The sequence below is a fragment of the Calonectris borealis genome, chromosome 1 (assembly GCF_964195595.1).
Source record: "Calonectris borealis chromosome 1, bCalBor7.hap1.2, whole genome shotgun sequence".
NCBI lineage: Eukaryota > Metazoa > Chordata > Aves > Procellariiformes > Procellariidae > Calonectris > Calonectris borealis.
In genome coordinates this window covers 69,098,539-69,109,184 of record NC_134312.1, presented here as the reverse complement: position 1 = coordinate 69,109,184, position 10,646 = coordinate 69,098,539, and the positions used below count along the sequence as shown (strand labels likewise).

Here is a 10,646-nt window from a genome sequence, read left to right as displayed (position 1 = left end):
CGCCCTGGCAGCACTTCCCGCCGAGTCTGGCCGGTACTCTCAGGCCTGCAGCTGCGGGAACCCTCTTGTTCCTCGGGCGCGCTGCTCCCACTGTAAAGGAAGCCAGTCAGCGGCCTCCCCAGCAGCAGGCAGAGGCCTGAAAACGAAGGGTGCCAGCACCGAGGGGAAACCAGCGAGCACAGGCGGGTCGCTGCCGGAAGAGGCGCTGCGCTGCCGGCTGGCCCTCCCTGTCCCCCCGCGGCCGGGGCGGGCCCCGCCAGGCCGCCCCTCAGCTTGCCCCGTCGCCAACGGCAACAATCCTGAGCCGGCGGCGCTCGGCGCTCGATTGCGGCGGCTGGGCTCCGAGTCTTCCGCCCGCTTCGCTCCGACTGGGCGGGCGGGGGCGGTAGTCACCACCCTTCCTCTCGGCGTTGGATTAGTTGCGCCTACTAGGAACCCTGTGTTGTTGTCGGAGGCAAAATGGCGGCGGCGGTGGCCGGGGCCGCCCTGCTGGGCAAGGGGCTGGACATCAGCCTGGCGGCGCTGCAGCAGCACGACCCCTACATCAGCAGCATCGTGGACGTGGCCAGCCAGGTGGCGCTCTACACCTTCGGGCACCGCGCCAACGAGTGGGTACGTGAGACCGCCCCTCCCCGCACCCTCCGCCGGGAGAGGCGGGGCGGAGCGAGAAGCGGCCCCGCCCACGTCGCGGGGGGGGCGGGGCGTCGGGGCAGGGGGCGGGCGGCGAGGAGGCTCCGCCCCTCCCCTGTGCGCAGCGGGGAGGGGTGGGCGCCGCCATGGCTGAGGTGCGAGGGCGGTTGGGAGGGCTGCCCTGAGGGCCTGCGCCGGCCCGGCCGGGTGTTCTGGGGCGCTCCCTGCCCTCACCAAGCTGGGTGAGGAGTTGTGCCTCTCTGGGGCGTGTGAGAAGCCCTGTGGCGCCTAGGAAGCGGGTTTTGAAAGGTTTATGGGGCTGTAAAAGTGTTATCCTGCAGGGCAGGGCTGTAGGAGACTGGGGTTTAAACCAGGGCGTGGGTCTCAGGAGCTCCTCTGCTATCTGAATACCTGTAATGGAACCAAAACACGTACAAAGGTGTATTCGAGTTACAAACACTAAAAAGGCTCTTTAAGATTAAAAAATTAATTAATTTGGGGAATCTTTTGGTAATTCAACATTCTGGCTGTTTGCGGGTGGTTCTTGGTTTGCTTTAATGGTGGGGCTTAGGGCCTGTGTTTGAAGAACCTGCGCAATCTGCCTTTTGTGTGGTTTCCCCCTTACCCGTCCTGAGCGTCGCCCCTAAGGGCAGGCGCCGTTTGGAAAATCCTCTCCCTGAGTCTGGCCTCTGTGTTGCCCTCAGGTGTGGCAGAGAGTTATCCCAGTGCTCTGGATTAATCTCATGAACCTGTGCTAGCTCTAGTTCCCACCACCAACTGATGAAGTTGGGTTTAGTTATTTTTTCATGGCATAAGTGAGAGAGGTGTAACTGATGGTATTGGTAAAACAGAGGGAAAGGGGGGGCTTACTGGTGGCTAGCAAAACGCTGCCCTGATTTCAACTTTCTTAACTTTCCTTTTCTTCAGGAGAAGACTGATGTGGAGGGAACGCTGTTTGTTTACACAAGGTGAGGACGTAACGTTTTAATGTCTGCAGGTGAAACCTGTGGATGTGGAAAAGCTAGCTGGGATGGAGCATGACTGAATGAAGTAAAATGCTCCTCCTTGTTCAAGGGTGAAAAGAAACTGAAATTGGCAGAGGCAAATGCGGGGAAGAAAACACTGGGAGGGAGACATCACCTTATATTTGGTGGACTTCCAAATGTGATTTAAATCTCAATATGGGTAAACCACAGAAATCTGTTACGTTGTTTTAAATAGGATATAGCATTTGCAGTTTAAAAGGTGTCTGAACAAAAAACAAATAGTGAAATAAATAATGGTATTCCTTAAAGTAAGGTAGAACTTATGAAGCATTCCCTACTTAGGGAACTTTCATACTACTTGTGTCTGATTATTCATTTTTCATGCATATTTCATCCAACATTTTGGATATTTTTAATGCATTCTTTTAGCAGCAGCTGTGGTTGTGGCTTTTCAGAGCGTTGGTTACATCATTTATTCTAGCATGTACCTTAGATCTGTTGTGAAGCCTGCCCTACGTTTGCGTTTCCAAGTTAGTGCCCCAGTATTTCCCTGTGACTATTGTTAAAATCAGAAAATGATACAGTAAGCAGATCTTGCCGTAGCTGTTGGCATGGGGCACCAAAGCAGAAACTTTCTTCTTCAACATTTATGTTGATGAGGATCTAGTAGGAGAACTGAGAAAGCAAGAGATTGTTTTGAGAAAGCAAGAGATGTATGTGTGAAGTGACGGGGAGGCGCAAGAGACTGTGAGCTTTGTGTGAAGTGGGAATGCTGGTTTTAATCTTTTGAGCTCTTTTGTACCAGCAGCGGAAATCATCATCAGTAATTTTTCTAAGCTGCTTTCAGGTAAGTGGAGATAAGATGCTGTTATAATTACCACCACAAGAGGAGAGAACTGGCCCTTAGTTGTGCGAGCAGTAGGTGGAGGTGGCTAGTTGTCTGCTGCCAAGCTGAAGTAGTATTTCTTTGGTATGTTGGTTTTAAAACTCCAAAACTGACAACATGTAACCTGGCACTTTTAGCATCTGTGATCTTTCACTGTTCTTTTTGTTGGCTGAGGAAGTTTCCATTTACAGCGGAGATTGCTACCCTGCCTGCCCTGTAGGCAACAGTATGGAACAGGTTGTGAGCTGTAACATCATACGTTGCCCTCCCCATCAATTTTAACTTTAATTTCCTGTGGCTTTGAACAAAGTCATAAAGTCTTGTGGAAAAAACATTGCTAACAGACCGTAGGCTGGAGACCGCTGGTGTTGCCTTTGTTGCTTCTCATTACTGTTGTGACAATGTAAAGTAATGTGACCATTTTACTTGAGCTGACTTATTTCTCACCTATCTCATCTTTGCAAATTCTGAGGAAGTAAAAAAATCAGACTTCCAACTGGGTTAACGCCAGTGGAAGTGGACTGTTTTTTTGTTTCTTTGTGGTTTTTTTAAGTGAAATACTGATTGTTGCAAACAAGGATTCTTGTTAAGGGTTCCACTTTTGTTTAATTTTCTGTTGACTGCAACCCTGTAATGGAGGTTCCTGTACTTTGGATTTCATAGAGAAATCCACCCACCAGCAATTACCAAAGATGGTACTTTTCCCAAATGTTTAGCCATCATCTTTTCCTTTATTGTCATACCTGGTTTGTAATATCTCCTGTCAGGATCATGATAGGTTTAACAGCTCACATTGATAAAAATTATCTAACTGACTTGAAGTGTAACCCCCATGAACAAGCATAATGATTTAGAGTCATAGAATCATAGAATGGTTTGGGTTGGAAGGGACCTTTAAGGATTATCTAGTCCAACCCCCCTGCCGCAGGCAGGGACATCTTTCATTACATGAGGTTGCTCAAAGCCCTGTCCAGCCTGACCTTGAGCACTTCCAATGATGGGGCATACACAGCTTCTCTGGGCAACCTGTTCCAGTGTCTCACCACCCTCACTTTCGTGCTTATGCTTTAGATGGTATGGAAAATTCTATCTGGGATGACTGTTACTATCTGCAATTGTTAAGCTGAGTGTTAAAAAATATACTTGCTCTGGCCCATGACTGAATCGTTCTAATTGCTGTGTTCTACTCCAGCGAGAAACTATAAGGTAGATGGTGGTGGTTGGATAGCACGATGCTGATGGTCTGGGACAAAGTGGCGTTTTGTAATATCTTGCCTGTTCAGAAGTTGTAGGCCTTATAACTTGAAGTGAAAACTGGACATGCAGATATGATTATGCTGTGACTAAATCATTGGACCTCGAATGGTGGTATCACAGATGTGGCATACTCTCTGTAGCTATTGTGAAACCAATGGTGCTTCTGTTATTTCTCATACATAATGTAGGGTTTTGACGTAATTAAAAGGATTGCACAAAACACTGCAAGATTCAACTGTTATTTCTTTCGCAACAAAATTAGATTTTTGTAGTATCTCTTAGAAATAAAAAAAACCAATTTTGGAGAACTCTACAACAAAAAAAGTAGTAATTTCTTTTTTTCCTTGACTTGAAGTGATTTCTAATTGATAATTTTCAGATCGGCTTCTCCAAGGCATGGCTTCACAATTATGAACAGACTGAGCATGGAAAATCGAACAGAACCTATTACTAAAGACCTCGATTTCCAGCTGCAGGACCCTTTTCTACTGTACAGAAATGCCAGATGTAAGTATGTGATATGTTGGGTTAAATACTGAAGAAGTGAACTCCTCTTTAGAGTCTGTTCTTGGTTAAGGCAGTCCAAATGATTAGACTGCAGCTTTCAAAGGCTGAAACTAGCTGGTTAACAGTTACAATTGAAGGAACACATTTTGCTTTTTGACGTGCTGAAAGGGAAGAGTCACTCAGTGCTTCCTAAAATTCCACTTTTCTAAAGAAAGTATTAGAATGTGCTTAACAGTAATCTCTTCATTTAACTGACAAATGTAGACTTTTATGTTCGTGTGCATGTGATGGGTGTAGAGACTCACAGAGATATTGTGTGTGTTCTGAATATACCCCAGTCAGTGTTGGGAAGTCTCGCCATAAAGCAGATATACTGAGGGTTGGAGTAATATTTGTAGCCTTGGTTTTATGCATAAAAATAGACAAATGCAGTCAATTCAAATCCTGTCTTCTACTCCAGCTCCAAAGTACTATCCTTACAGCACGTTGGAAGGCAGGGTTACCTCTAAACTATTAGGGGTAACTCTTGAAAACATAGTGTTGAGCCTAATTTAAACCCTGATGAAAGACAAAGTTATTACTTTGCGCTCTGTATTTGTCTTGCATGATTACCTTTATACAAGAATTAGTAAGTGTCAGGCAAACTCAGAAATAAGTGGAAGACATGAGAAAGCTGTACTTTTACATGCAGATACACATACAGACTGTTACAATGTGCAATTATATGAGAATGAGCAGTTATAAATATACAGTTTATATCTGTACTTGGAAGCAGAGCTGTAGTATGATCTATACTTTGTGCTTGATGCATAGAAACAGATTGCAAAAATGTTTTATGTAAACTGTGATGCAGAAGTGTTCCCTCTGGATGAAGTAAAAGCAGAGGAAATTCGTGGCATACAAAGCAGCCCAGTTTGATAATCTGCTAGACCTTTTTACTTCATAAACTTAATTTGGAGTTGGAAAGTATATCAAGAGGGAATCCTGTTGTTCACACACACTATGTGGTAGAAACGATAAAGAAATAACATTTTAAATAACCTAAATGAAACTTATATTTTTGAGAGTGTTTGATAGGCTGGCAGAGAATTGAAATTCCCAAAGAAACTGAAAAGAAATGCAGACATCTCCAGGCTAACCTAGACTAGACCAGATGTTAGGATTTTAAGTACTATGAGACCTATTTATCCCATCTGATTTTGAAGAGTCTTTCCTATGTATATGTAATCTTTGTTTTATCTCATTTTGAAATTCAGTTAGGAGTTTATGTGTGTATATACTAATATCTACCTTTTGAAATCTGATCTATTAATTTTTCATTTTTGTTGAGACAATTGGTATAAAGAGTAATTAGAAGTTGTCATAACTCTATACTGACATGAAGTAAGACAGTCTTTAGTCTGAGTACTACACGTAAACTGTGATTCATTTGGTTTTTTATTAGGAGAAAAATTGGGGGCTTTAGGGGGGTGTAAGCCGTTTGTTCACTAAGAGATGTCAGAATTTTAGATTTGCAGGGTCTCAAGTATAAGTACTAACATATGCTTCTGGGCAGTGGGCCTGTGTTCAAGTAACTTGGCTAATTGTGCAACAGCAAAATGCAGAAGGCTTCTTTTCTGAGTTCTTCTGTCTAGGCAATGGTTCTTTTAGGTAATTACTGCTGAACTGTGTTTGCACAGCATCAAGGTCTTCTCTGTTTCTCACAGTGCCCTGCCAGCGAGTAGGCTGAGGGTGCACAAGAATTTGGGAGGGGACGCAGCTGGGACAGCTGACCCAACTGACTAAAGGGATATTCCATACCATATGACATCATGCTCAACAATAAAAGCTGGGGGAAGAAGGAGGAAAGGGGGATGTTATGGCATTTGTCTTCCCAAGTAACCATTACACATGATGAAGCCCTGCTTTCCTGGAAATAGCTAAATATCTACCTGCTGATGGAAAGTAGTGAATGAATTCTTTATTTTGCTTTGCTTGCGCGCACAGCTTTGCTTTGCCTATTAAACTGTCTTTATTCTCAACCCATGAGTTTTCTTACCTTTGCCCTTCTGATTCTCTCCCCATCCCACTGAGGGGAGGGAGCGAGCGGCTGTGTGGGGCTGAGCTGCCAGCTGGGGTGAACCCACACCACCTACACTGACGTTTTGCCAGTAGCAACATGAAAGTAACAACATGTTTCTTTCAGTTTAGGATCTTTCAGCCTCAAGATCTGATAGCTACTTGACCTCGTGGCACTCTTTACCATATCATTCCCTGAGTGCAACCATGAAAAAAACGAAATAACAAGATCCCCAGCCAGTGTACTCCTGGTTTTATAAAGTCGTCTTCAGCCTGGATCTGTGGGATTTTTACCACAGTTAGCTGTTTGATCTAATCATGGGTAAATCTGTATCGGTTATTTAATTTGAGAATTTTGTTGTCTGAGAGAAGATTCATGTTTGCTTTACTAAAAAATCCACTAGTTTAGGATTTCAGTAAGTATGAGATGTGTTCCAGGTATAGGGATATGTTACCCCTAGTTATTTATCTTCCTAAAGTACTCTTAAAAAGGCTTAATCATTAGTTCTTCAAGAAAACTGAAGGTCTTGGTAGTTCAAAGGAAGAACAACTGTTTTCTCAGATTTTCACGGAAACATCTATGTTTCCAGAGCAAACTGGCATTACAGACCCATAGAAGAAAAATTATTTACCAACTCACTTGACTTTTCCAGGTTTTCTTTAGGTCCCTGCAGATTGTTCACGTGGCGATTTCTCCACTGAGATGCAGATACCTCTAGCCCTTTCTTCCTTACCTTGTATTTCAAAGCCTTTGCTACATAAAATAAAAGAACCTCCTCAACATTAAGTATCTGTTTTCACTAGGGTCTCATCCAAACATGATTCTGAATATCCGTCTTGAATTTTCTATATGAATATTTAATTTGTGTTTTGCTTTATTATACAACTTGCCTTTTATAATTTTTGCAAAACTAAGCCTTCAGGCTGCTTCCTTATTAAATAGAGTTTTCATCCAAATCTGGGGTTTTTAGGCCCTAATCTTAAAATATTATTTTTATCTCCTGCTTCCAGATACTAACAAGGAGTACTCAGTAATAGCTGTTTACTTGGCAAAACAGTGGACAGTTTGGCAGTAACACTTAACAGGATCTGGAAACAAGTTATCTTTTTCTAACCTTTTGTTTGACTTGGTTGCTTCTTACTCTGTTTTTCATACATATCTTCTTATTAGATATAACAAAACTAGCAGAGTTTCCTCTGTTTTTCTAATTGGTATAGTTGCTTTCTCATATAACAGGACTTACATTTGGGTTTTGTGACAATGCATATTTCAGAAAAATACAAAAGCAAGCATTTGGAGCAATAAAGAAGTCCTGCCCAGTGTTTTGTTTCTTCCAATATTCTGAATGTTTGTTGAAACCAACTTCATTTTAGTACAGCTGAATATCCATGGCTGGTTGTATCACACAGTCTAAAATAAATGCTCTTGGCAGCAAAAGGTGGTACTTGTGTACTAGACAAGTCTGCCAACATTTTGTCATGGTATAGCTATCATTTTGTAGAGATTGCTTTGCATCCAATATATGATTACAATAGAAAATGCTTTCCAAAATTGTACACAATAATAGAAGTTTTATGAATACTTAAAATAAGAAAAGGAATATTTTGATCTTACTTTTTACTTTATTGGTTTTCATATTTCTTCTATTGTTCCATATAGATCTTGGTTATCTAAAGTTGAAATACTGTCTAAACACTGTGTTGCAGATACCTACTGTCTAATCCCAGGATTTTTCAGGCTGGATTTGGGATCCATGCCAGTTAATGTTTACACTGATCCACTATTTCACAGAAAAGTTTAGTTTGGGAAATCTGTTAGGCTAGAGCTAGGGTTATTCATTTCAAAGCCAGGAGGGAAGCTCAAATTACAGTTTTTAATGCCAGCAGAAATCCTTGTCCACTAAGAAACAGAAGGTTTATGGATCAAATAGGTAATGTGACCTTTAAACTTACCTAGTTAACTGCAATTTTAGACGCTTTCTTTCTGAGAGCAAGACAGTAGTTGTGTTTTTATTTAGATCATCTAATGATTTTAAGGGTTTTAAAAAATTTCCTGGGTTCTATCTTTGAGTAATCTTAACTACATAGTTACTACTAGGTAAATACATCCTGGTAAAAAATACTAAATGGATAACAAGTGTCCCACTTCTGCAGGCATTTCTGAAGACCCATTGACCCTGCAAGTAGCATTTCTCTTATAAAGAACATCTTAGTTTGAAGACTATCAGAAATTTACTTCCAAAGGGAAGGCAGGAGACAACAGTAATAGAATTTGAGTGATATGTAAAAATGAATATGTCATGAAAAACAATCTTCTTTTAGATGCTACTATATACCCTGAACTATGTTCTTAGTCTATATTACGTTATATATTCTGTAATTGAGTATTTTAAATCTCTTCTTTCTTCTGGAACGTGTTTTTATTTGAGAATGAAACCAGAATTTGGTGGTTAAACTTACTTGTGTATATGATTCAGCCTTCTGCATATTGACCAATAAACAGCGACTTGCTCAATTTTTTGCACTGAGACAGGCAAAATAGATATTCCAGGCTTTGTTTTTACAATGTAATAGAGTTTCTGTTTGGTTTTTGGTTTTGGTAAAAACAACATTTTAAAATGGAGAGCCTTATTTACCGGCCTCCTACCTGCCAACATACAGTATCTGGTCCAATAACAAAAAGAAACCCAACAGGATGAACACAGTAAATTGAAATGTGTATTCAATTGATTATTCCCCAAATGCTCATTGGTCTTTTTGAATTTTGAAACAAACACCTTTAAATGTTTTTAACTTCATGCAGTTTGTATGTATTTTTTTCTAAATTCAGTGGTCTGCTGATTCAGAAATACTACATGGTCTTCTGTTGCTGCATCATTAAGCAAAATGCAATATTTTTGTCACAGCTGAATAACTTAAAAACAATTTTTTGAGGTTAAGTTTGATTGCAAAATTTTTATTCTGGCCAGCTAGAACCTGCAAGTTTTGTTGAACAAAATATGTCTGTAGTTTAAAACTTTGAAAAAAGTTGGTCAGTTTGGAACAAAAGTGTTTGAAAAGTGAAAGCTCAAACTATAGAAATTCAAAGTAATTTTGGCAGAAGGGCCTTGCCCTCATTAGAGGTATGTTCTTCTCAGCCTGTTGTTTGCTAAACAAGTTTGGCTAAAGCTTTTTTTTAAAAGCCTGCCTGGACTGACTACTGCCATTTGTTCAGAATACAAATGCTTATGGTTTACCTGAGGTTCTGTCCTTGGAGACATTTTTGTCTCGGAGAAGTAAGCAAATCGCTCCTTCTTCCCATTCCACTTCTCTCCTTTGATCAGCATTATAAAAATTCATCATGCATCTAGCAAGACGGAACAGCAGCAGAGGTCACAATTATATTCCCTGGATGTTGTTGACCTTAAAGTGAAACCTCAGTTTTGCTGAGAGCGTTGGAATGCGAACACTGTTAAGCATAGATACTATTTTCCTTTTTTAAATTTAAAAGGAAAATATACATACTGAAAATACATTAATGTTGTAGTAAGAATTGATTCTAAACACAGAAAATTAAGGTCGCAGCATGAGCTTTGTCATGTTGCATGCATTATTTTTTTTTTTAAACCTGTTTTACAGTTTGTGTCCAACTTAACTATTTTATAGTTACGTGCAAATTTTCTTGAGAGAAGCAAATAAATAGGAGCAGGAAGAAACTTGCTTATCAGATGCATAGTGACGATAATTCTTTTTTTGCATGTGAGATGCTGTCTAGCACTCAGTTTACTGATTTCCTTGTACCTACACTCAGAAATTATCTGTTCTTAGACCAGTTTATAAAAGCATATATAAAAGCATTACTAATTTCCTACTACATTTCCCATATAGTTCCTCCCTTTGTGGTCTATACTTCAATCTACTAATGATTTTAATGTGCTTAGAAGATGGTAAAAATTGCTTCAGAATGTCAAAAAAAATAATAAACTGCCCCTTGGAAATGGTGTAGGTATTGATTTACATTTTTATAAATAAAAACATGAAATATGTACATATATATACTAGATCTCTGTGCTTTCTGTCTCTCATTTTAATTTTCAGGGATGCCTAAAAATCTTCAATGCTTGCCTGTTGAGATATAAAAATATTATTGTAACTTGATGGCATAACTGAACACTAGTTTGCAATCAGGTGTGGATGGACATGCAGCAGTGCTGGCTCAAGGCAGGTGATTTTTAAGATTGGGAATCATGATCTTGTTGTCTAGTGGTTAGTTGGCTTGCCTGTTCTAGAGTATACAACCTGATATTCCTGTTTTTTAAATCTGTTACGAAACTTTGCTTGAG

General features: G+C 40.6%; 1 protein-coding gene across 3 annotated transcripts in view; it reads left to right on the top strand.

Moving 5' to 3' along the window:
* Positions 1-277: 277 nt before the first annotated feature.
* Positions 278-10,646, top strand: part of DCP1B (decapping mRNA 1B) — a 43,213-nt gene continuing 32,844 nt past the window's right edge. The window contains exons 1-3 of one of the 3 annotated variants that reach the window (XM_075159432.1): positions 278-612; positions 1,558-1,598; positions 4,139-4,266. In XM_075159432.1, coding sequence (XP_075015533.1) covers positions 460-612; positions 1,558-1,598; positions 4,139-4,266 — 322 coding nt within the window. In that variant the 5' untranslated portion in view covers positions 278-459. Of the gene's footprint in view, positions 613-803; positions 873-915; positions 940-1,557; positions 1,599-4,138; positions 4,267-10,646 lie in introns of those variants that run through there. The other 2 variants (XM_075159447.1, XM_075159438.1) reach the window with 2 other exon arrangements.